General features: G+C 46.6%; 1 protein-coding gene across 1 annotated transcript in view; it reads right to left on the bottom strand.

The window, feature by feature from the left end:
- The window catches only part of MMD2 (monocyte to macrophage differentiation associated 2), a 240,607-nt gene that overhangs the window by 35,399 nt on the left and 177,429 nt on the right, over positions 1-27,779 (bottom strand). The window contains exon 4 of the mRNA XM_069209978.1: positions 13,942-14,016. Within this exon, the coding sequence (XP_069066079.1) occupies positions 13,942-14,016 (75 nt within the window). The remainder of the gene's footprint in view (positions 1-13,941; positions 14,017-27,779) is intronic.

Raw genomic sequence — 27,779 nt, forward strand, 5'->3', positions numbered from 1 at the left:
TTAATGATTGTTCATCTTGTGATGGAGGTATGGAAATTCCCCAGTTAGCTTTTGTACAAAATTATTTTGTTAAATTAGGTTGTCGATCTTTATTTTCGAGTCCATCTCTTATTGTTAAAAGGGATAAGTTTGGACTAAAGATTTTTTCTGATTATATGACATCTTACAACATACCCATACAAATACCTGCAGGGGTTGAATTAATGAAACCCTCTGTAAGGCAACATGTTATTTTTGAAGACATGCAAAAGTATGGAACCTTACCTAACATAGGTATCTGGCGCTTGGGAAGAGCATAACTTTTTACATTTCAATCAGGCATGATGTAATGTTTGCTGTGTTTTCACTTGGACAGTAGAGGAATGCTGACATACTTACGGGCCCTTGCAATTAAACTTCTAGTCAATCTCTGTTACATTTTATATTGTTTTGTAGATGCTATGCTTTTTTTTACAAGGAGCTTTCTATTACCCATTTTAAAAATGTATAATTTTAAAAGGTGTAGGGTTGCCTTATGCTTTTTGCAAATGTTCAGTGATGAGCTACTTGTTTCCATGTTGGAGCTTTTTCAAAGTTCAATGTTCACCATTGTAAATCATTGATGTTTTAAACGTTCTTCTTTTTTCTTTGATGTATTATTTTTGTTATGTTCTCTTTTGTACTTTTATGAGTGTTATTGATAACATTCGAAATAACATTTTTATTGATTAATTGAAGGGGACTACATACATCTAACTGAAAAGGCTAATAATACAGAATCAAAAATGTACTGATTAATAACTTTTTTAAATAGGATGCATCAATATCATCCATCCTGCCCCTCAGGTCCTTGTTGATGTTCCGAGTTAGAGTGCTATACTTTTGGAGAGTCAGATGCGGCAGACTGCTCTTTTCAGTGCTGGCTTGCAATGAATAAGGCCCATATTTATACTTTTTAGAGCCGCATTTGCGTCGCTTGTGGATGCAAAATCGGTGCAAAATGACAAAATACAATTGTATTTTGTAAGTTTGCGCTGCCTTTGCGTAAAAAATTACGCAAATGCAGCGCTAAAAAAGTATAAATATGGGGCTAAATGTGTTGCCTCAATCCTTGAAGAACATCTCCAAGGAACTCCTTTTAGGGAAGCACTTATGACCTATCGTTTTGCCCTGGCTTAAGGATAATGTAGCAACTTGACATTGGTTGCTTTAAGAAATAGGATACTTTCCAGGAGTAGCCAAGCACTTTACAAAACTTGTCATTAATTCATTCATGGTTCTGCAGGATTCAGTGGGCAAGCTATTTGCCAAATTTCTCCTTTAAAGATTCGAAGGATGGGTCAAGCAGAATGAATTAATCATTTTACCAAAGTGGATTTCAGAAGAAATGCCACACAAGATATAACGGAACGGCATTATTGTTTTGACTAGAAAGGAGGTAGCGAAAATGTTTGGGCTACATTCCAGTCCATTATTTTTCACCCACTAACTATCTGCAGACGTAGATCAGCAAATGTAAGTAAGCCATGCTACTGCTCCAATAATAAAAGTCCAGTCCAACCCCCCAGGCCAGTACCCCTCTGAAGAGGAGCACAAGCAGACCAAGACAGGTTTCGGCCCCCACAGGCTTCATCACTGACCTATAGCTTGTGTCCTATCACAGTGCTGCACTGAGGAAAAAACAAAGGTTATGGGTAGAATACTTGTAAAAAGTCTCAAACACTGCCAACTGCACTCATTGTTTTTCACCCACTAAGAGACTCACTTTGAGTTTGGCAGACGGGCTCTATAAAGTACTGGCTCTATTTAGATTCCTCATGTTTCCACTGGTGGTACCCACACTTGTTGTGCCAGTGGAAACCTTACATGGATGGCTCGACAGACTTGAGGTTGACTGTGTAAGCACATCAGAACATTCGCCCTATTTAGGGTGCATGTTCTGATGTGCATTTTTGCTTTCTTTCTGGTCCTGCACAGAACAAAATGAACCCCAGACCCTAGGAGAAAGCTCCTTTGGTGTCTGAGTCGGTAATTCTTTGTTTTTCAAAAACAAACTCCTGCTTTGGGTGTTTGGTTTTGAAAAACAAATATGTTTGCTTAGTGCCAGATGAAACATGGTTGCCACTCAGCATGCTTATAATGGCATTAGAGGTGCTGCTGCGGCGGTGACTCCTCTGGAAGCATACGGATCTCCACCAGGCAGTCCACTAAACTGAAAATAAGGAGTCAAACCACTTAAAACAGTGACCAGTTGTTAGAAATGGGGTTTCTGGTTGGCTAGGGTATGCACCTCAGCCAGGCCGAACTTACCCACTCTAGTCAGGGCAAGGGAGTTACACGTCCAAGATAACCCCTGCTCACCCCCTTGGTAGCTTGGCACGAGCAGTCAGGCTTAACCCGGAGGCAATGTGTAAAGCGTTTGCACAACACACACATACATGTGACGCAATATCCCCACCACAAAGGAAACAACACCAGATTATATGAAAATATACTGTATTGTACACAACGTAATTATTAGACTAACATCACATAACCGTACTATCCTGCTACCTTAGCAGTTGTCAGAACGTTACACATTAGTTACTCTGCAAACTAGCAGTAGTCACACATAACACACAGGTTACTCAGTATTCTGCAACATAAGCAGTAGTCAGGAAACACGTAATTACATTAGAACACTTGTCATAAGAATATCATAAAACGCCCATAGTAGGAACATTAGAAAACCTATGGCAAGTTAGGGAAACATCTTAGCAAGTTAGGGAAACATATTTAGCAAGTCATGTCCATAAAAGGAACATGTGCACACATATGTAAAAGCATCATGTAACAGGTAGGAAATACATCATAATTAATAAAGCCTGTAGAAAGAACTTCAATTATGATCCTATTGGTCCATTTAACAGTACCTGGTAGATGGAAGAGGCACCTCCAGTGCCTAAAACGAATAATGGGGCCCCCGGCGCTCTTCTGCGCAAAACGGGGGCCTCCCTAAACTTGGCAGATAGAGAGGGGCGGCACGCACCCTCTCTGATTCCTTGGCGGGCCCCTTCTGGGACCCGTGATCATTGGAGGGCCCCCGGGCCTCCACCGGCCCTCTCCAAGGGGGGCCCAAGTCAGGGAAATCCTTCGGGTAAGGAGGGGGGCGCCACGCACCCCCTCCAATCTGCGCACGGGCCCCTCTGGGGGCCCGCACCCTCCTGGGGTCTCCCGGGGCCTCCGTCGGCCCTTTCCGAGGGGGAGACCCCCTTATGATGGCCTTGGGCCCACGAGGGGGCCCACCAGAGAGCTGGCGGCGGGGGCGAGCCTCCGATGAGGCTGCCTCCCTGCCCGCACACGTCGGGGAGAGCCCTTCGGGGCTTGAGCAGGAGAGGGAGAGGCGTCCTCCTCTCCCTCCGGCTCCAACAACAAACGCCGGCACCAGGTTGGGCCGGCCGGTGCCCCGGGGGCGCTCCTCGGAGCGATCCCTACCCCGGGGGCACCGCTAGGAGCAGGCTTGCTCCTCGTTATTTCCTAAGTGGTTTCCTCGTGCCCCGGGGGCACGGAGCTGAGCGCGATCCTCGCGCTTCACAGCATTTATCTCCCCGGGCTGCAGCGGTGATTTTTTTACCAACGAAGCGCTTTTCACAGCGCTTAGGCAAATTATGCAGCCTGGGCTGCGGCGGTGATTTTTTTACCAACGAAGCGCTTTTCACAGCGCTTAGGCAAATTATGCAGCCTGGGCTGCGGCGGTGATTTTCATCAACGAAGAAGTGCTTCACAAAGCGCAAGGGCACAGTTTAAAGCCCGGGCTGCGGCGGTGATTTCTTTTAGGAAAAGAAAAGCGCTTTCCAAGCGCTATAGTGCATCAACAGCCCAGCAACTGAAAGAATGCCTTGTTCTCCTTCAAAGCATTCTGGGCAAAGGTTTAAACGAGCGTTGCAGGGATCAGGGGCCACAGTACCCTGCCCCTGGGAACAACCAAACCAGAAAAAGCACAAAGCTGGTGGGTCCAGCTACAGGCCAGCACAAGGGGTGCAGATGGTGGCAGTTCCTCCTAGTGACCAGGCAGGTCACAGGTCAGCACAGCAGCAGCAGTCCATGGCGGTTTCCTGGTGAGTCCATTCATCAGCGTTCTGTGTCCAGTTTCCAGTTCCAAGAATGTTCAAATTGTGGGGGAAATTCCCCTGTACTTATAGTCCATTTTTACAGTGTTTTACAATGACAGGGAGAGGAGGTTCCAGCCAGTTACAACTGGTTCTGGGAGTGCCCCCTCTCTCCTTTCAGCACAGGCTCCAAACATCAGTGGGGGGTTAACGACCCTATTGTGTGAGGCCAGGGCACAGTCTTTACAAATGTAGATGTGCCCCGCCTCTCCCTTCTCTCAGCCCAGGAAGACTATTCAGTATGCAGATGCACCTCAGTGACACCTCCACCCTCCCTGTGTACAGGCTGTCTGAAAAGTATGCACAAAGCCCCAACTGTCACTCTGCCCAGACGTGGATTGGAGTCAAGCTGCAAAACACCAGAATTATAAGCACAGATAAATGCGCACTTTCTAGAAGTGGCATTTCTGTGATAGTAATAAAAAATACACCCACACCAGTAAGCAGTATTTATTATCACAACCATACCAAACACGCCTACGCTACCCCTCATAAATCAGACAATACCCCTTACACATAAGGCAGGGCATTTCTAATGCAATCCTATGAGAAGGCAGCACTCACAGCAGTGAGACACCAAGTTAGGCTGTTTGTCACTACTAGGACAGGCCATGCAATATGGCACATGTCCTGCCTTTCTACATACATGGCACCCTGCCCATAGGGCTAGCTAGGGCGTACTTTAGGGGTGACTTACATGTAGTAAAAGGGGAGTTCTGGGCTTGGCAAGTAAATTTAGATGCCAGGTTCCTGTGGCAAAAAACTGCGCACACAGGCCCTGCGCTAGCAGACCTGAGACAGGTTTGAAAGTCTACTTCAGTGGGTGGCGCAAGCAGCGCTTCAGGCCCACTAGTAGTATTTAATTTACAGGCCCTGGGTATAGAGATACCACTGTACAAGGGACTTATAGGTAAATTAAATATGCCAATTAGGTATAAGCCAATCATACCAACTTTAGATGGGAGAGCACCTGCACTTTAGCACTGGTCAGCAGTGATAAAGTGCTCAGAGTCCTAGAGCCAACAGCGAGAGGTCAGAAAAACCAGGAGGAAGGAGGCAAAAAGACTAGGGATGACCATGCGTATGGCCAAAAGTCCAACACCAGTCACATGCAAATCAGCTTAAATCCTGCTCCAGCTGATAGAGTCGAGCCAGAACCTCCAGGCTATGTACACCAGCATTTAACAAATTAGAATGATCTATGGTTTAAATCAGTAACACTGATAATACCCTACTTGAGCAGATTCTAGTATTTGGCTCAGACACTTTGGTTAGAATCAAGCTAAACAGCTGAGATAGTTTGTTTCCCAAAACTTTCACACCCAGGGCTGCATAATTGCTCAGCTGCTTTTTTCTCTACATGGCCAACCTGACGGAAGTTCTTGCTCAATAGGTGAATTTCTGCGTACATTAGAAATCAAGAGGATTAAGACACTGATCTCATCCTGTTGGATACCCCCTCCTCGGGTTCATGGTGAATGTTACCCTGGCTGCAGAATTATAATACTGAACTTTACTTGGACATAAATCTAACTACAACAAAGGTAATTTGAGAACAAAATATGTACACATGTATATTATATGGGAGGGACTACAATAGAACACACCACATGGTCTATGACTACCACAATCTCAATTGGTAGCACCATTTGGTGTACTGACAGCTCGCCTGTTATCCCTGACGTATACTTTAAAGAGGTTTAACTCAAACTCGTGGTAGAACATGACGTCCAACACAGAAAGTCAATGTTGACGGGTTGAACCCACTTTTTCTTTACAGTTTAACTGTGTATTTGGGTTGCAGCGATTGCCAGTTAAACGTTTTGGTGCAATAGCATTTAGATTTTTTTGAAATATGTCACAGTCCCACTCTTTAGACGTTAATATAATTTAACTGGTTTAAGCTGTGTCAGCTTTCTCTTATCTCATGGTTGTGTCTGATTTGTTACAATGTAAGAAGGAATATCACCCCAAAAACCAACTTGGGTATAGGAATTTAGATAATTAATATTTGATTCAACCCGAGTCATCAAAATATGTGTCTATCCTCGAACACTATGGGTTAGACATGTGAAATGATTTTTCTTATTATTCAAAAACTAAGGCCCATATTTATACTTTTTTTGCGCCGCATTTGCGTCATTTTTTTGACGCAAAATCGGCGCAAACTTACAAAATACAATTGTATTTTGTAAGTTTGCGCCGATTTTGCGTCAAAAAGCGGCGCAAATGCGGCGCTAAAAAAGTATAAATATGGGCCTAAATACTTAGCAGGGCATGGCCTGTGGAGCACGGAAGCAGCAGCGTATCTGCTGAGCTCCGGCAGACCATTGCAGTCGTGCGGCAATTTCTCCTGCATTACACCGACCCGAAAGACCGCTGATCCCTGCTCTGGCGAGGGAAGTGGTATCTGACTCTGGATGAGGAATTGGGGCTGGCGAGGCAGTGATGGTGATTGGAGCTCACCTGGCGCAAGCTTGTAACACAATATGGCACCCTGAAAAGCAAGGAGATGGGCCTGGCAGAGTCAATCAGCGGTCAAGCAAAGGCATGCTCCCAGTGCTGTCTTGGAAGCGTGCAGAGGAGGAGGCCATGAAAGAGGAACGAAGAGGGAGCTCTGCTCCCTGAAGACTACTCGGTACTCCAGCCAAGGAGACTTAAGGGGGAAACTTTTACATTCAGCAGCACTCCAGCCAGGGCGGGAGAGAAGCTGGGCTCTCCTCTCCTCTGCTCTTTCCCCAATGTAAAGGAGAGCAATCAACATCCTGAAGGTGCGAGGGTAAATACCCATACATATAATATAACTGATGTCTTGAACGATGTTCTGGTACCACAGTGAGGCTTATGGAGCCCTGGGAGATAGCACTACAAAGCCACCGCTGCCGCAAAGGAGCAGTAGTAGGGCTAGGGGAGGGGGCTCCCTCTTGGTTTTTCCTTTGTGTGGTGGGATTGCGGGAGACATGCCTGAACCTTGGACTGCACTGACTTTGTAATGCCAGTACTCTCTGCTGGTTGAGCTCTCCACCCTACCCTCCTCCCCAAATGGAGAGGAGATAGAGGGGGACTCCCAGTGGAATGAAGACCAATGAACAGGCCTGATTTCTTCATTGTTGCTTGACCTAGAGGGTAGTGAGGATGATCGAGGGGTGCTTGTGCCGAGGAAGCAGTGGTACCAAGATCCATGTGGGTTGAAACTCAGGGTTAAAAACCACAGCCCTGTCGATGGTAGCCCTGTTAATTTACCCCCCCCCCCACAAGGAGACGATGAAGCCCCTTGAATATTTAACTACGCCGCTATGGGAGTGAACGACTGCTGGACAGATAGGATCCTTTGTGCCCCTCACAGTAGAGGGGGTGGAGAAAAAGTTCAAGATGATGCATAATAAACATGCGTAACCACCTATGATGGAGGACACACCAGGAACACAGGGGGCATCAGTGCAACAAAAACAACTGATAGGGGGGAAGGTTTGGAATCCCATACGGCAATTATCCTAGCAGCTATTAAGGATACTAAAGAGGTGCTGGAGAGAAAGAATGAGACAGTGGCCCATGATGTGAACCTCCTCAAGGATGATCATAAAAAACTGGTTGACAGTGGCAGGAATGGAATCTACTCTAGCCCAGACTCAACCCTCAGTTCTGAGTCATGGAGATCGTATCTCATGGCTTGAAAAGAAATTGGCCCTGCTACAGGGAAAGATGATGATGCAGAGGACCGATCACTGAAAAATAATGCCAGAGTGGTGAGTCTCCTGGAAAGGGCAGAGAGCCCACCAATGGAATTGTACTTAGACATTTGGTTTGCCAGGGTGGTTCTTGAGGGGAAATACTCTAAATGGTCCATGTGGAGAGGGTGCACATGGTGCCGGGCAGGCTGCCACAGCTGGGATCTCCCTCTAGGGCAGTAGTGGTGTGACTCCTGAATTACAAAGACAGAGATGCCCTATTACGCTCTACCCAGATCATACCACCGTGGTGCAAAAACTGAGAGAGATGTTCCTTGCAGTTAAGCTATACCTAAGTAACTTGGATATTCAATTTGTGTTATCTTTCCTGCCGGACTCCGGGTCAAGCTAGACGGTGAAACTTACTTTTTCTCAGGCCTGGCTGATGTGTGGGCTGGCTGGAGTGCTAAGGGTATCCACCACTGCCAGGCGACCATGGAGATCACTCCACGGCAGAGTGGAGTGAAACAAAGAGGCACCACAAGCTGTGAAAGAGATTGACCCAGAGACTATCAAGCTGAGATGAAAGGGCAAAAGTAGTGGAGGCACTACAACAGCGGTTCACCACGCAAGATGGCACTAGAGGGGATGTCCTCCGAGGTACGGGAGAGAACTCGGAAGAGGAGAACTCTGAGTCAGAGGCCTTGGGATATCCGCCCCTGCCAGGCAACCAAGGAGATCACTCCATGGCAGAATGGAGTGAAGCAAAGAGGCACACCAAGCCGTGGAAGAGATTGACCCAGAGACTATCAAAGGATCAAGCTGAGATGAAAGGGTAAAAATAGTGGAGGCACTACAACAACTGACCACCACGCAAGTGGGACCTGGATGGGATGTCCTCCGAGGTACGGGAGAGGACTCTTGAGAGGAGAACTCTGAGGCAGGGGCCTCGGGTGAGAGACAAAATCATCAGTGGTGACACCTATGACTTCAGGGGAAATAATGTGAACACCGCAAAGAAACGGTTTAGGGACGATTTTTAGATGCCTCACTGTCCCTGTCTTGGCACCGCAGACTCTGGATATTTGTCGGTCAATGACAGTTAATACAGGTTTAGAGTTGGGGGGTGAACGACGTGCTGTGGTTTGGCGGGCGACCAGTTACAAGACCGCAACATAGTAAGGAAGGGTGGGGTGGGAGTTGGAGGGTTTCTTTGCCCATTTTGTGTGTTGTAAACGTAAATAGTTTAGTTGGGAAGGTCAATGAGAGTTTCAGAAGGAGTAGATGATAGACCACCCTCACCATTGGAATCCACAACCTTACTTTATTGACATGGAATGTTAATTGACTGGGCCATAAAATGGACTAGCAGCCAAAGTGCTAACAAGATACTCCGCTGATTTGGTGTTCTTACAAGAAACTCATATGAAGGTATATAATGCACCGCCACGGGGCGAGGGAGATACAGGGTGGCAGGACATGCGGGGTTTACCACGGTATCTAGAGGTGTGGCCATAATGCTTAAAAAGTCCCTCCCATTTGGGGTGACAAATCTATGGACAAATACCCTGGGCCGATATGTGGTGCTTCTAGGAGACTGGGAGTGAGAAACACTAGCGTTATAAATATATACTTCCTGCCAGGTCTACAGAAGGAAACTCTCCGGGCATTAGGCAGTGTACTTCTGGGGGTCCCACTTGCGACTACCATAATAGGGAGGGGCTTCAATATGATTATGGACCCAGGGGTGGCTCGGACTTCTGTGAGATAAGTAGAGACGGCCCATGGAGGAAACTGAGGGGCATTATAAGAGCCCTAGGTATGGAGGATGTCTAGCACTCCCTGCATGAAAGGGATAAGTGATTCTCTTATTATTCAGGTGCGCATGATACATACACCCTCATAGATTATGTATTTATGCCTACCGTGATTTTACCAAGATTTACAGAGGCTACCTTCCGAGTGAGAGGGATATCGTACTACAGACCATAAGGGCAAGAGGGAGAAGTGAATGTCGCATGGTGGCTTTGCTGTTCTCCTTACCAGGGGAGACAAAAAGACTCTCAGGGATAACAGAATGGTACTTCCTAGAAAACTCATATGCCGCTAGCAGTGCGGCCACCCTATGGGAGGCCTATAAAGCTAAGCTAAGGGGGGGGGGGGGGGGAAATCTCCAGAGAGGTAGCAGATAAACGAAGAGGTCGAGAGAGATACAGCTCCTCAAAGACAGACAGGCGCACACCCCAGGAGTAGAGGTAAATCAGTTATTGATAAAGAAAAGGGAAGAATATTGACTGGTGGCGACTAATGAGGTGAAACAGATAAGTCTGGTCCGACAAGGACGGCTGTATGAAGGATGAAAAAGCAGGCAAAGACCTGGCATGGCTGGCAGTGCAGGATGCAAAGAGGACAGATACCACTGAGTTGAGAGGTCCAACAGAAGAAAGAATACAAGTTAGTGACAGCATTGTGGAGGCCATGGCAGGGTTTATGAGCAGGTTTTATGCAACAGAGTTAAAGGGACCGGAGATGGAGATGAGCGATTTTGTCAGGGGCTGCCCCTGCAGACAACTGGATAGAGGAAGGGCGATGAAATTAGAGGAAGATTTAACGGATGGTGATGCGCGATTGCCGGTTTCGCATTTACAATCTGGTAAGGCACCGGGCCGAATGGCCTCCCAATAGAGTTCTTGTGCCACCTAGCAACAAAACTTGAACCCCCACTCCATAAGATGTATGTAGAAACATATGAAAAGAGCAAACTCCTACCGGTGTTGAGAATGGCAACTGTGATTCCTAGCCTAAAATCAGGGCGGCCCCGGAAGAGATGGGACTTCTAGAGACCGATATCTTTATTGAATGTAGATGTGAATCTTAGCAAAGACTCTAGCAAATAGATTTAGGAAAGTGACTTTGGATTTGATACACCTAGATAAGACTGGGATTTTGCCCCATAGGTCCACCCAACTTAATTTTAGGAGCCTACAAAATAATTTGGTTACGGGTAGAGATGTGGGAGAGCCGCTTGCAATGGCCTCCCGTGATGCCCACAAAGGGTTTGATTCAAGTGAATGCCCTTATATATTCACAGTCCTGAAAAAATGGGAATTGGGCGGAAGTTTCTAGCCTGGACGTGATTGCTCTATATGGAGCCGAAATCGAGATTCAAAGTGAACAGGGTTCTCTCATTCGTATTTCAGATTGAGAAACGTACAAATATTGCCAAGCCGAACGAGATGCTGGAAAGGGTGGGTGAAATATTCTAAGTATTCAGGGAATACGACAGGCTGCAAATTAACTGGGGAAAATTCCTGATCAACCCGGTCGGCACTTGGAGGGCAGAAGGCGTTGTCTTAATGTAACTCAGAATAGAATGGGAACATTTTCATAATCTGGGAATATGGATTTCTGGAGGGGAGGCCTCTCATTATGAGGACAATCTTGTTCCATTATTGTGCAATCTGGATTCGGATGTGGGGCATTGGGGGAAACTCCCACTTTTTCTAATGGGAATAGCAGCACTATTTAAAATAGTGACACTCCCCCATTTTACCTATGTGCTACGAAACAGCCTGTTTTGAGTCTCTAGTCGGTTCATCAAGAATGTAGACACTCTACTAAGGAAATTGCTATGGCAGGGAGCCCCCCAAGAATAGCATTATCCACCCTGTAGTGATCCACCTATGAGGGTGGTATAGTATTCCAGATGAGGCAGCATACCTATGTGTGAGTGATGTCTGGGTGTACACACAATTGGACGACCTGATGTTTTGACTAGATAGAGAAAGACTGGGAGAGAAAGGCTATTTGCATATCCTTTATGGTGTGAGACTGGCAGTGAATGCCCCCAGTGACAAAACGGGTAGAAGGTATATAGCATGAGCTTCATAGAGAGATGGGATGGCGGGAGCACGTTACCCCTAAGATCCCATTGTGGGTAGACACGTAACTGAGAGAATTATCTTGCCTTGCGGGCTTCCGTGGCGGGGGTGTTATAGGGCTAAGTACACTGGCAGATCTGTGGGATGCCAATGGAGTGGTGCCATTTGCACATTTTAAAAAATAATATCAGATGTTGTACTCCCAGATCTTTAAGTACCTCCAAATGAGACATGCACTACAAGCTAGGATCGCGTCAGATGAAGAGGTTATAGAGGATTCCCCCCCTAGGAAATAGGTAACTGGAGGGGCCCATGCTAAAAAAAGCGATCTCATTCACCTATCAGACCCTGATGAGGAATACACAAAGGGAACTCAGTTCCTTCATAGGACGATGGCAGCCTTGTGGATGAAGCTTGGGGAGAGGCACTGCAATTCTCTAACAAGTAGCAATTAAAGCCCGATACAAACTAATTCAGCTAAAGATACAGCACAGGGTCTACTATACCAGAGTTTTACTAAATAAAATAGGGAAAGCATTTAATGAGAACTGCCTGAGGGGGGTGTGCACAGAAGGGAACATTTGTATATATGCTATGGGAGTGACCGATGCTGAGGGATTTCTGGGAGGGGGTGACCCAAAGGCTGGAGAGTTCTACTGATGTCCGGATTACCCCGGGTGCCTCCCTGGTACGGTTGGGGATTTGGAGTGAATCGGATGCAACCTTTTACCTGCGCATGCTAATCAATTTGGGGGTTATTTTAGCGGAGAGAGAAAGATGGCACGTAAATGGGGAACCCACGTTAAAAGACTGGGAAATCGAAATGGATCCCCAAAGAAAGGTAAACAGATCTGGAAAGGATGGATGAGTTTAGGAGGTGACCTCAGGGGGAGAGAAGGAGGGGGGGGTGTTGGGGATTTGTGGTTGGGATAACGTATGGTTATTGTATTGTTTGGAAAAATCAATAAATATTTTACTAAAAATAACTACAAAATAAAAACATGGTCTTGCACAACTGATTTAGCGACGCATGGTAAGGAAAATACATCTTAGTGTACTATTGACACGTAATGCAAATAATTGTAACACTGTTTGAAATCTAATTTTATTCCAATTTGAAAACTGCAAGTTTTGCTCTTTCTCTTATGTCATAAACCCGATTTACAATTTGTGGCATTTGCCATTATATTGGAAATCAAAGTCGTGGTGGCAACTATGTATGCTCCCAATGGAAACAGAAGAACATATATTGAGTATATGCCCAACATTGTTAGAGGCCAGGAAAAATATTTAGAGGCCATATTCAGAGATGCTGCTAAGCAGACAGTAAAAGAGCCTGTCATAAATTGTTACACATGTGTGGATTGTATAGTTTGCTCTAGCATAGTTTAATTGAAGACATTTATATCGATATTGGGAAAATGAAAATTGGCTAAATTACATTTAATGGTTTGCTTAGGTTGTGTTCATCTTGGATTTAGCTGATGATTAACTTTAACAGTTTTGTTAAGTTGTGGCACCGAAGTGATCTACATTATTTGAATGACTTGATTTTAATCACAGTGGCCATGTTATTCATGTATTTGCTGTTAATGTATTTCATTGACCAAAAACTTAGATGTTTATAATATATTCTTAATACATCCATACCATGCAGCTCAGAAGAGACATATTTCCATTTATAATTAACACATTCAGGTTACATGTACATCAGCCTTTTCCCCCATAAACCATTGGTAAATCAGAAGATGGAGACATGAACATTTTCTTTAAGACACACCCATATGTTAGATTCAATGGTTCCAAGCAAAACCTCAAAATACCCCCATGATCTATGTCAAAGAAGGATGAGTTTCATACTGTTATTTTTTTCCTAAGATATGCATTCCTCACAGATGTTCAACAAGCAAAGACTGATCTCAGCTTTTTTGTGGCTTTGTAACTGTGAAATTATTGGCAGGCTTTGAGGGTAACGAAGACAGTGGGACATCTAATTTTAATCAACCTGGTGAGTAACAAAATAGAGCAATGTCCCCACTGTAATATGAGGGGTAGTAATGCATGGAGAAAGGAGGGGTGTGGCCCAGTGATTACTAGGTGTGTCAATTTCCACTGCACATATGAGTAAACATATTCACTTTTTATTTGGTGTCAAATCAAAGACAACATTTGGCAAATTTAAACAAATCTTATCAATTTCTATAGCAGATCCTTAAAAAATGACTTGGGAAAAGAAGAATGGCTGGCTTGGCCATATGGACTTACCAAGGGGTGTAAGAGGCAGCAATGAAGAAGTAGATGGTCATCCTGTCGAACATGTGCAAGCAGTGCTCCACTGTCCTGCAGCGAGAGAGCAGACCATAGGTAAACAGGTGAAAACTTAACACGTACCGCAAACCTGCACTGATCCTACTCCGCACAGATGCAAAGGGAACGATTCAGAAAGAGTCCAATGTTGGTTACTTGTGTGGTACTTCTGACTTACTCCATGAGCAGCCAGGAGTACTCTTTGTTTACACCTGGAATTCAGTTTTAAGCCATGAGTACTACAAGAGTAAGTGACACCTACTCGTACCAAAAGCTTTGTGAATCGGCCACCAGAGTAATCAGATCAGTGTGTTGTGTTTTGCAAATTCTCAAAATAAGTGAATAACCATGATTCCTGCCTTAACAGTGCTTTTTGTGTATAAATAAAGCTACAGATTAACCTATCAACAATGGTAGTGAAACACAGAAAATATACTTGCCAACTCTACTGATGTAGGCGCTATGCTTGTTTGGCAGCGCTACTGCTTAGAAATTTGAACCTGTGATCTGTTTCTTTGGGCCAGAGCAGGCTCCAGCAATGAACTCTACTTCTGCGGTAAACACAATAAAAAACAATATTCAACGCTGGCATCCAGCTGTCAAGTTCAGAATCTTCTGGGAAAAGACAAACTGGAGGTGTTGAGAACAATGAGGCGATGGTGGTGTGGGGGATGGAAGGCGGCAGGCTACAATTGTAAGGTTCAGCCTCCTTGCCTCTGCCTGCCCCCCACATGTCAAATATACCCATAAATGAGAAAACCTTCAAACCACTGCTGTTGTTCTTAAGTCTTTCTGAGTCATGTACCGGATATGTGCACATCACTTTTTGGCCCACCTGTCTTGAGGGCTTGCTCAGTTTCGTTTACTTCACCTGTGACTCCCAAGCAGACCCGGGGCATTAGAAACAGACAACATTAGCAAGTGGATTTTCGATTCACAACCCTATGTATCCTGGAACATTTAAGCCCCATCCTAAAAATTAAAGGCAAAACTACAAGATAATTTAAAAAGCTGTTGGATAAAAAAACAGGGCTTAGTGAATGTGTCACTTGTTTGTAGGATGCAAGTCAGACATCAAAAGGCAGAGCAGAAACACTCACTCCTCTTCACGTGTTGTGCGGTAATGAAGGAGAGGACATGAGAGAGGAGAGAGGATGGGGAGAGGAAGGTCATTGTGGAAATGGCAGTAAAAAGTATGGAGGACAGAGGAGTCTGACTGTAGGGACAGGAGGGAGGATGAAGGAGAGAGAGTGTTAGTGAGGGTTCATAGTGTTCCTTTGGAAAATTGGTGCTTTGGTGGAGAGGAGACATTGGTCTCCATTGTGTGTGACACTGCACTATAGTATGAAGCCTCCGGGTGAGCCCATGTATTCGGTGTCATCTTAGACACATGTGTGAGCTATGACTATGGACCAGATTTGGATCTCACAGGATGGGTTACTCTGTCACAATGGTGATGGATAGCCCATCCGCCGAAATATAAATCCCGTAGGATATAATGGGATTTATATTTCGGCAGACACAATATCCATCCCCGTTGTGATGGAGTAACCTGTCTGTCGAGATCTAAATAAGGCCCTCTGTGTCTAATTATTGCTAGAAATTAATCTGTCACTAGCCACTGGGTCCTGCTACAAGTTAATGGTATTTCAGGGAGGTAGCTCCCTCCTGAACGACATGTGACTCATTTACTGGAATTACATCACTTCTGGTGACATCATGATTATGCTAATTAGTAATTTGGAAACCAGAAATATCCTACCTTATTTTTGGTCAGATAATGTGGGCAAATAAGAAAAAGGTATGTGAAACATTTGGGCATCTTTCATAAAATGTTTTGAGGCATGTGGACAGGTGGAATGGTGGCCTTATATTCATAAATGTTTCCCTCACTCCCCAAGCAAAAGGGTACATGGTTTACAGAGTGATAAAGGAAATAGAATTTCCTAATAAATGAAGGAAGTTTTGGGGAAGAGCTTGCCAACAGGGAAATCTTGGTGAGAAAACAGGTTACACAAGAAGTACCAATGTCACCGTTGATGATGACCATCATCTGAAAAGAAAAATGGTTCTGCAAGGAAAAACGACCTTTCTGTTATTTAGGAACCTCTGGGGAGACCTTAAAGTGCCTCAGGAATAAATCACTTCCAACTTACGGGGACATTTAGAGCTTGGCAAGTGTGTGGCATCTGTTGAAAAAAGACTGAAGCCCTGTCATGGCTCCGGCACTCGATTTAGGGAACTGCATGGTGTCTCGGAGCTGCAACCACCTCCGCCATTAGAAAGCCTTGATTTGACAGGCCCTTTTACCACCCTCCTCCCATCTGTGCTTCTGCTTGAGAGAAACACCATAGGTTATCTAGTTATCTAAGACACTTTAATAGCATTACAATGTCATGTGTGTGCCCACGAAGAAGATAAATAAACAACACGATCACAGCTGTGTGGAGAGCAAACACTTTTTTGTGGAAGCACACAACTTCTGTGCAATTAAAACAGGAACTCCTGGCTCCCAACATGTGGGTGGAGACAAAGCCCCTCTCTTGGTGGTCAGGCCCGGCTAGCGTCCTAGAAAAGGACGCTAGCTGGGTGGGGAAGGCGTAGGGGGAACAGGAGGTTTAGCGTCAAAGGATGACTCTAGTATGGGCAGAGGCATAAATAATGCCTCTAATCAGACTAGCATAATTTTCTAACGTTAAAACCCCATGGACATGACTCCTGTCTAAGGTAAGACAGGATTCATGCCCACCACCCCAATGGCCATGCCCAGGGGACATATGTACGCTGGGCATGGCCACTGGGCCTAGTGCCATGTAGGGGGGGCCCAATTTAGCCACCCTATGGCACTCTAGAATTTTTTTTTTTTTTTTTTACTTACCTCTACTTACCTGGGATGGGGTCCCCCATCCTCCGCTGTCCCTCTGGTGTGGGTAGGGGTGTCCCTGGGGCTAGGGAAGGGCACCTGTGGGCACTCTCCATGTGGGTTTTTTCCATGGTCTCTCACCATGGAAAAAGGCTCACAGGTCCCCTAATGCCTGCCCTGACCCAGACTTTAAATAATGGCACTAAGCAAGCTTAGTGCCATTATTTAGGCCCGCCTCCCTCCCGTGCACCATTTTTGCACTGGAGGATAAATAAGGTGCCTGGGCCTTAGAGTCATGTTTTGCCCGGGAATGCCTGCTTTGCATCTCATTGAAGCAAGGTAGTTTTCCGCAGGCAAAAAATGACTTTAACTCGAATATTTTGACGCTGGATGGGTCTAGCGTCAAAATATAAATATGGAGTTAAGTTTGCACTGAAATACCGTAAAAACAAATAATGCTGTTTCAGCGCAAACAGAGTATAAATATGCCCCAAAGTATTCATACCATGGGTTTGGTCTATAAGCCTGTGAGAGTAGTAGTTAATTTCTCAAGTTGGGGGATAAGGCTGCAAGTGTTCATGGTTGACTAATAATAGGCTGCAAGTGTTCATGTTTGACTAATAATCGCCAATATAAATGACCAAGTATGCCTAAATGTGACCAGATATTTTGAAATTACAGGTGCTACAGGTGGAAACCAATCTGGAATGTCCGCGTTTTTTGAAAGACTAGTGTTTCTTTCAGACAAGTTGTTTATGCACTCTAAACATTATTGCAATCAAAATCTGAATCACATTCACAAATAACTACCAGTAAAAGAAGCCTGTGCTCAGCAAATCTCAGAAATCACAAGATGCCAATATCTCTTTCTTACCTGTGATGTTTTAAGAAATTTGTGAGGCAGAGATACATTAGATCCAAAAGGTGCCATGTGGAAAGAAGGAAAAAAGTGTCATCCTTTCTTAACAAAGATGGCTGCCCTGGTGAACTCTCCACAGAAGGTCAAATGGTTCTTGGTCACGTGCGCTCACTTGCAAAGAAACGAGATGCTAGCGGAGCAATAATGAAAGAATATCTCCTTCCGGCGACATGACCTTTAGCTGCCAATTGTGCACCAAGGGCATCCACTACTGATATTTGCGGCTGATAAAAGTAAAGCATATTGTAATGATAATGACAACTATTGCACCTCAGGCCTTATTTTTCTTCCCATCTTCCCGCGTTCTGCTGATTCATGAAACAAGGATTGGGCAGATGTCTGGTTAGATCCAAAGAGCCCGCGGCACTAAATGGACAAGAAGGAATACATTGTGTTTCATGATTTTTCATCTCCTTTGAATTAGTAGAGTGGCTGCCAGGAACCCTCTTCTGAGGTTTAACCGGCCTTCAAGGCTGTGTGAGAAGCGACTCGCGCAGCTGCAGGCACTTACTGTGCACAACAGACCCCTCCAGCGCGCGCTAGGGCCCAAGTGCCTGCAGCTGTGCTGCGTCCCGGAGACTCAGATGGTCTGAGCAGGGGCGCCCTGGGCACCACCACCCCTTCCTACTTTGCATCAGAGCACAGGCTGCCTTTCCCTCACCTGATGTTTTCCCTTTGATCCTTCAGTCACCCCATCCTCCTGTATGAGTGGGGACTGGGAGGGATTGGCGGCTGACTTCCGGGAGTGACAGTGAATAATGTGGGCTTTCGTCAGTTTATGAACTCTTTCCATAATCCTTCCACTGGATGGCACAGGACAATAAAGCCAGGCACCATCAAAGCCCTGGCACTCTCCTCTGTTCCTGTTAACTAGTGCTTGGACTTCAGTTGTGCATTATGCTATGCTCTAACTCATCTTTTGCTTGACAACTAACGTGTAATTTGTACACTCACAAATGCCAAATGTCCATGTAGGATACATTAGGACTCCCTAGACCAGGGGTGTGCACTGTACGCCCAGCAAAGCAGCATCCATGACAGAGTTGTCAGAATACCAAGGTAAGGTACATTTAAAACACAGTTATTCTAAATATAATAATTTATATAGTTCCTGATTATCTTGAAACTAGCGCACGGATCCGAGCCTGGTGGACAAACATTGGCCACCGCTGCCTCAGCCCAACGGAGGGTGCGCTGCGCGTGCAGCCCTAAGGCGCGGATAGTAACTCACTGAGAAGTACACCTATGATTTTTAAAATACTTTGTAAAACGAGTATATCAGAAGCCCTGCAGCATCCATGGCATTTCTAGTGCTTAAAGCATGATTGATCTACCTGAACAGAGCTTCCTGTCTGCAGCCTGAACACGGTGAAGGTTTACTTAGACATTTCATAATCTCTACCCATACCCATGTATGGAGTACATCTCCCCAAAGATGTACTACACGTATAATAACAGCTCTCCAAAGGATTTAACTCCCGTTTTTAGGACCCAGGATATTTTTCTTTCGCTTGCTCACTGCTATATCTAGGACCTTCTCTGCAAATGTCTCTGTCTCCCCGTGCGCAGGTCTTTACGCGCTATAATAATACCGCAGCTCCAGCAGACAATACTACTCGAGACAATCGGCTGCGATGCTTAGATAGCCAGATGTCAGGGAAAGGGCTTCTGTGTAAGCGCATTCACAGGCAGATGCTCTGTGGCATCCCCTGGGCTAGACCACGGTGTAAGGATGCTGTCTCCACACCACACTCCAGGCTGACTCCTTACTGGATGAGAAAAAGACAGGAAATACCTCGGGAGCTGAATAGGAACACCGATCACCTGCATCAGTGCCAACACTAGTGACATTTAGCTCCTTTTAACCTGATGGGTAACAAAGAGTCCTGAGCTAGGCGAGGTGATCTGTTGGGGGTGTTAACAACTAGGAATTAAACAGAGTGATTTAAACGCTGCCTAGTGGCTGTAAAGATCTAAACCAGTGGTTCTCAAACTTTTGATTTTTGTGGACCCCCACTTTATTATTACTTGAACCCAGGGACCCCCACTGAATCATTATTGGAATCCGGGGACCCCCATACTGTGTCATTACTTAAAGGTCGGATCTAATCTGTTAAAATTATTTAATTTTCTAAGGAGTCCCGGACCCCTTGAGGAGGCTTCGCGGACCCCCAGGGGTCCTCAGACCACAGGTTGGGAACCACTGATCTAAAGGATTTTCAGTTGGTACAGTAGCTAGTGGAATTGGGTGGGAACAGAATGCACATGAGGAGACAGTTGGAAGACGCATGCACTCTCATGGAGCGCTTAAACAAAAAGAAAAGTAGTTCCATAAAAGCCAGCAGTGGAAGAATACAAGCTAGCCACTCAAACAAAGGGCAAAGAGGCTACGCTCTTGGGAGGAACAAAGCCAAGGCGGACAAGCTGAGACAAAGAAAGCTACTGAACAAAAAGCAAGCAAATAAGAATGACAACTAAAGCAAACCAATGGTAAGCTGTGGTTTAGCTGTGAGTCCACTGTGCGTTTTTGGAAACCCACATAGGAAATTTCTCAATCAGACATTTTGTACTGTCTGGTAGAAAGAGATTAAGTTAAATAGCTGCTGATGTGCACATTTGCTTGTACTAAATGCTAATTTTTTCAGATTACTGCATTTCTGCATTTGGAATGGTTGGTAATGGTAATAGACGTCATGCAAATGAGAGTGAACACTTATGGGTAAAATAAATACGAAAATATGAGATTGAAAACTTAGGGCCATATTTATACTTTTTGACGCAAAACTGCGCTAATGCAGTTTTGCGTCAAAAAAATTAGCGCCGGCTAACGCCATTCTGAAGCGCCATGCGGGCGCCGTATTTATTCAATGACGTTAGCCCGCGTTAGCCGCCGGCGCTGCCTGGTGTGCGTGAAAAAAAATGACGTACACCAGGCAGCGCCGGCGTAGGGGAATATGGAGCTTGGGCGCCAAAAAATGGGGCAAGTCAGGCTGAGGCAAATTTTTCGCCTCAACCCGATTTGCGCCATTTTTTTCGACTCCCAACCCCCATTGAAATGACTCCTGTCTTAGCAAAGACAGGAGTCATGCCCCTTTGCCCAATGGCCATGCCCAGGGGACTTTTGTCCCCTGGGCATGGTCATTGGGCATAGTGGCATGTAGGGGGGCACAAATCAGGCCCCCCTATGCCACAAAAAAAAAAAAAATACTTACCTGATCTTACCTTAATGTCCCTGGGATGGGTCCCTCCATCCTTAGCCGTCCTCCTGGGGTGGGCAGTGGTGACAGGGGTGGTCCCTGGGGGCATGGGAGGGCACCTCTGGGCTCCTTCCGAGCCCACAGGTCCCTTAACGCCTGCCTTGTCCAGGCGCTAAAAAACGGCGCAAAAGCGGCTGGACGTCATTTTTTTTGACCCGCCCACTCCCGGGCGTGATTTTTGCCCGGGAGTGTAAATACGGCGCACATGCCTCGGAGTCAATTTTTTAGACGGGAACGCCTACCTTGCATATCATTAACGCAAAGTAGGCGTCCACGCTAAAAAATGACGCAAACTCCATGGACTTTGGCGCTAGACGCGTCTAACGCCAAAGTATAAATTTGGAGTTAGTTTTGCGTCGGAATTGCGTAAAAAAAAACGACGCAATTCCGGCGCAAACAGAGTATAAATATGCCCCTTAAAGTCTTCTTAAAACACAAACTAAATAATGTTAAATGCAGATAAGATGACCTTAAAATAAAAACAGATAAATGCAAATGGGTATTAAAAAAAACATATATGCCATTTAAAACGAGAAGTCCTGTTTGTACATCTTCTGCTAAGGACACTAGTTCCATGAATAAAAGGAATGGGTTCACAACAGCGGAGTTGACCAGTACAGAGCAGCGGGAGGGGCGGAGAAGCAAACTATGATTAAGAGCGTGGTGGGCCACTAGAGGATGACTGAGTGCAAATTACTGGCAAATAGGGCGTTGTGGCAGTTGCCCACCCCACATCAACTCATTAACATGTGCGGCGACTAGGTAACAACAACGGAACTCCATGATAGCGGAAACAGACTGGGCAGAGGAAATGACACATGTTGAGTCTCACTGACCCACAAAGAGCCAACAGTCTTGAACCCTTTGGGGCTCAGAATGCTTACAGAAGCTCTTGATTCCCATTCAGTCAACTAATGGAGAGGCTGTATATGTAGATGTTAACAGTAAAAGCTTCCTAGGTTTGTGTCAGGGTGCAGAGCAACTCAGAATGCTCATTTTGCTTCATCATTCATAGGCTGCAGGCCACAACTGCATCTCTATTGAATATGTGGGTAGTAACTCTCAATGATGATATGTAGAAATATTGATGAGTAACTGCGAGCTACAAGGGTGTGTTTCACAGAGGGGTTCGAGGTGACATCAAATAGACAACATGAGTGAAGCTTGAATTATCTATGAGGTCACTTGGAATGTAAGGTGAAAAACATCCAGTAACCTGCAGTTACCTATCTATAATTTTATGTTATGTATGACCCACAAAATCATCTGCCCCAGTTTATTACTGCTAGACTGAGGCAAGGAAAGAATAGAGGACTTGTACAGAATATGGCCTCTCCGTGTCCCAAACTTGTTAACCAGCCCTTCCCACCTTCCTTGCCCCCCCCCTCCTCTGCAGCTGTTCTTTCTGCTTTCATTCAAAGCAGTCAAGCAGCGCTGCAACAGTGGGTAACACGTTTTGTAACTAACTTGAGTTACATCATGACAGTGAATTCTCAGATTTAGAATCTAGTGTAAATGATAAGAGACTTCCAATGGAAGCCATGCACACCAATAATTATAATAATCATAAGAAGGGCAGCAATAGTGATAATTACTTGAATTCCATAGCACACCACACCATTTGTACAGCATCAAGGGGCTGATAACAGGTGCTATGTATCACCAAAGTTAGAGTTACTTGTTTTGGATTGACGGATATAAAGACAGAGTGGACCCTTACCCCTGACCTTAAGATTGCACCCAGATTTCTTTCACGGATGCATTAACCCACCGAGAAAATAAACACACATATGCTTTTTGAATAGTAGGATACAAAGGGGGTGGGGAAGTATGGAAAATTGGATTTAATTATGGGGATGAGTGGGATAAACCGTGAGATTAGGGGAAATATAGCTACAGGGCTGCTTGACTCGTGTATTAATTGAAATATACCATTTGCCCATGTGAACGATTTACAGCTGGATGAATTATTTGTAAAAATATCTTACGTTGATATCCTGCAAACCTGGCACACCTGCAAAAACGTTGGACATCCCCGGGATTAGCAGCCATGAACTTTCAAGAACATTTGAAATGAACGCATCGTTCCCCCATACATTTAATTTTTCAGTTGTATGTAGTAATTTTACATAGGTTTGACGATGAACAAATTGACAAAAATATGACTTAATTCTGTAGTAAACAAAAACAACTGTGGGCCTTCGCGTTTGGCAGTAACTAAAGAAAAAGAAAGCGATTTGGTCAGTGAGGACATATTTTTTTTTGAACATGTATAGGTTTAGAGGCATGTATTTGACTCACAGTGTAAAATCAGATAATATGCGTTTGTATGCATTTGTATAGCAAAGGGGCCAGTAGATGGCAGCAGATCACCGTGTCTTCAACGGAACGATTAGGCTGCGATTCTAAATGTGCCGCCCACTTGCTATGGGGATAAAGCCTCTCTGAAAGGACATGCCCCTGCCCTTGTTCGTGCACGGATGGCTTCTACCCAGTTGCGAAGTAACGGGCGGGCCTAAGAAGCAGTAAAATTGATTGAGCCCGATTCTCTAGAGAATGTATCTGCGTAGTTTAATTCAATACAGTGGCGTCTAGTGAAGTTTGAAAGTGATGGGGCGTAATTTACAAAAACGTGAATTTGAATACGCAAGCGCGCGAGCTCGAAGGTCCCCAGAAGGGCTCGGAGGTGTAGAAGGGGCACAGCAGATGCGCATACGAAAGGAGGGGCGGGGGGGGGGGGGCTATCTGTTGGCTGGGGTTAAGGTTGGACTCCAGGTTGTACCGTGCACTCCTCCCTCGGGGCTCAGACCCGCTCGTTTGCCTCAGGTGGGGAGCTAGACCTCTCCGGATCCCTACAGGACCCGACCCCGTCTCTTAATGGACATTCGTGGGGACAGCCTGGTTGCAATTGCAAAGCACTGTCCCCTTCAAACTCTTCACCATTATCATCCGTGCTTCCAACCCCTGCATTGCCCTCTCGAAGCTCCACCTTCCGGAACCATGACATGTTCCGCGTCACCCGCCGTCCTTCTCTGCTGGCGGTCACCATTGTCCCTTCAATTCTCTCTATTCTCCAGACGTCTGGCTCGAAGGGGTGCAGAACTTCCAACCTGGATGGCAACCTTTTAGGATGACTGATTCTCCCACTTGCAGATCAGGATGTTTTGCTCTCCTCCCGCTGGCTTTAGCGTTGGTTCGTGCCCACTTCTCTTGTGTCTTGAACACATCCAGGGTAACGGGTTGCCAGTGACTGTCCGTTGGTATACAGTCTCTCGGTGGTGAACGGAACATTAAGGCGGCCGGGGCGCACCCAGTAGTGCTATGCCGATAGGGCCTCAAGAATGTATGGAGTCAGAGTTCAGCATCCTCTTGTTGACTCACCCCGATTCACCATCCTCATGAATCGCTCTACATCTCCGTTCACCTGGGGCCATTGAGGGGTGATTCGCTGATGGGTTATTACCAGCAAGCACAGGTAGTTTTGGAACTCCTGGCCATGGAATGGGGGACTGTTGTCTGTCTTTATCTAATCTAGCACACCCAGGAGAGCAAACGTCTTCTTGAGAACGGGACGGACGTGCTCAAGAGCCGTGGACACCGCCAACTCCACCACCGGAAACCGAGTGCAAGAGTCGATCAGGGCGGCTGTCGGCCGGCCATCTGGAAAGTTGCTGAAGTCCAGGCTTATCCGAGACCAAGGTTGAGTGCTGGGTGGGTCGGTCACCACAGGAGCGGGGACTGGATCCTGGGAAGTGATGGCACACGGATGGCTTCTGTGTATCAGGCCATCTACCATGGTGTCCATCCCCGTGAACCATACCTTGCACCATAAGCGCGCTTTAGTATTCGTAGTTCCTTGATGACCCTGGTGGGCTAACTCCACCACTCAGCCCTGCAGATTTCGGGGTATTACCAAACGTTGTCCTCCTAGAAGGAGGCCTTTGGGACTCACAGAGAGCTCCAACCTCACCTTCCATATCTGCTGCATAGCCCAGCACTCTTTGGAGTCAAACACTGGTGTTTTGTCAAGAAAAAGTTTCCAGGACCGGTGGTGTAATGCCTCTGTCGCCCAGCTGATGATGACATCCCTGTCCGAGGCGTCAGTGATTTCTGCCACAGTGAGAGCCGTGGGGCACACCATGTTCACGATCATGCTTACAAAGCTCTCTATTCGTTCATCCTACTCCTCTGCTTCTTCCTCCGAGCGTGACCGCAGAGGATGGCGTGACAAATAATCTGCCGGATTGTTGACCCTTGGTCGGTAGTTGACTTAGAACCGATAAGGCTGGAGAAGCACTGCCCACCTTTCAATCCTCAGAGGGGCAAGCCTGGCGGTGCCCGCAAAGAGGGACACCAACGGCTTGTGATCGGTGACCATCCTGAATTCGTTTCTGCACAGATACAACTGGAAATGCTGACAAGCCCACCTAATGGGCAGCGCCTCCCTTTCAATTTGTGCGTACCAGGCCTCAGTTGATGAGAGGGCTTGGCTGGCGTAGGCCACAGGCGTCCACTGCTGGTGACTCTGCTCTTGCAGTGGCAGAGCTCCTAGCCCAACGGGGCTGGCGTCCACCACTACTTCGGTTCTTTTGCGTGGGTGGAAATAAGCCATGACAGCAGTGTCCATCAGGGTGTTTTTCACGGCCCGGAATGCTTTGTTCTCTGCGCCCCACTCCCATGGAGTATTGACTTTTATTGAGCCGCTTGAGTGGTTCGGCAAGCAAGGCTAGATTAGGGATGAATCTCCTGCAATACGTCGCCATACAGAGGAAGTTCCTGACCTCAGTGGCATTACGAGGTACTGACACCCCCTTGATGGCCTCTACTTTCTTGGGGTCAACCTTCAGTCCTTCCCTTGAAAAAAATGTTGCCCCAAAAAAAGATAGTGTTGCGATAGAAAGCGCATTTCTTTCGGTGCTACGTTAGCCCAGCCTCCGATAACCGCTGCAGGGTGGCTCGCAAGTGTTTGTGATCTTCTTCCAGGGTGTTTGAAAAGTTCAAAATATCATCACTTAGCTTGATGACACCAACTAATCCCGACAGCGTTTCTCATATAGCGTTCTGGAAGATCTCTGGCACCAAGGAGACCCCAAAGCTTAGTCGTTTGTAGCAACGCAGTCCCACATGTCGAAAACGTGGTGACGTTGCGGCTCTCAGCGGGTGACGTTGCGGCTCTCAGGGGTTAGCTCCAGTTGGTGGTATCTCGAGTTCAAGTCCAACTTGGAGAACCATTGAGCCCCGTTACGGTCTGCGATATCGTCCATAGTGGGTATGATGAGGCGCTCCCGCTTTCTGGCTGTGTTGGGGAGGCGCATATCCACACAGAGGCAGATGGCTCTGGGCTGTTTGGGTTTTGGGTCGATGACAAGAGGCGAGACCCAGGGTTTCAACCCGGTCACTTTCTCTATGATCCCCTGCTCCTCAAGAGTCTGTAGTTCTTGCTTCACCTGGGGCCTCAGGTGGAACGACACCCTCCGGTGTATTAAAGGAGTAGGATGTACCGCAGGGTTGACATGTAGGTGAAACTGCTTGCCGTTTAGCTTCCCCAGTCTGTGGAAGAGCTCTGGAAATTCCTCCAGCACCGCTTCAGCATGGGAGTCGTTCACTTTTTCGGGCGAAGAATACCAGTTCCAGATTTTCTGCCGTTTGGCACCCTAGGAGGGTTCCTTTCTTCCCTTCCGCCACGTGGAACTTGGCGTGAAAAGAGTGTCGGTCACTGCCAATGGTGACCTCTATCGTCCCTTTGAGGGGAAGCAGTTCTACGCCTCCATAAAATATATCTTGGTGCGGCACAGCTTGAGCTTGGTTGGGGGAGATAGCTTGTTGTACTGTTTGACGTCCAAGATGTTTACCGTCGCACCCGTGTCTATGAGCGCAGATAATGGCGTGCCATTGATCGTTATGGTGCATATGGGCGGAGGCCGCCGCCTCTGATCCAGTCTGTCGGCAAAGGAGACAATGAATATTTCCTCATCTTCGTCGTCTTCATATAGGGTGGCGTCTGGGTACATTCCTACAGCAGCTGTCCCTGCTTCTTCGGCTGGCGTCTCTTGCTTTACCGCTGCTCTTCTTGCATAAGTGGTTCCGGTTCGAGGCCTCCCTCCTCGGCAGACATAGGCGAAATGGTTAGGCTTGCCACATTTGGAGCAGTTCTTGCCTTTCGTGGGACACACGCCGGTTGTACTGTGTTCACTGCTGCAGTTTCCACACCCCTTTTCCTCCATTCTGGGTGGTAGAGCTATGCGCGGGGGTTTTGATGTCCGTAGATGGCATCGACCTGTTCTTCCTTTATAGTGCTTGATTTTGCTTGCCCTGGTGCAATGGATGACTGCGACGGCGCGGCCATGTCCGTAGCTTGCTGGGACGTCGTGCTGTAGTCCCAGCATAGCAGCCGGGGCCACGCGTCTCCACAGGCAGTGGAGGGGCAGCCCTGGGGGTCCTCGAAAGCCTGCGCTTGTATCTGCCCCTTAAACAGGACTGCCGTGGGCACGCCGACTCAGCAGCAGGTCGGGTGGCAGAACAATGCGCCTCACCGTCACCGTGTGAGACACTTGGGCCAGGAGGTAATAATGTTTGTGGCGGGCGTCGGATGCGGCCCTCTGAGGCGATGGGAGGCCCACAGGAGATGAAACGGCAGTTCCGCTTAGTCGAGGAGCAGCTGCGTGCGCGCCCCTCAGGTAAGGAGGTGCAGCCGTCGCGTAGTGGGCGGCACGTGGGCACCACCTCGTTGCCAAATGAAGAGGGAGCACAGTGGGTA

Source organism: Pleurodeles waltl, chromosome 10, assembly GCF_031143425.1.
Source record: "Pleurodeles waltl isolate 20211129_DDA chromosome 10, aPleWal1.hap1.20221129, whole genome shotgun sequence".
NCBI lineage: Eukaryota > Metazoa > Chordata > Amphibia > Caudata > Salamandridae > Pleurodeles > Pleurodeles waltl.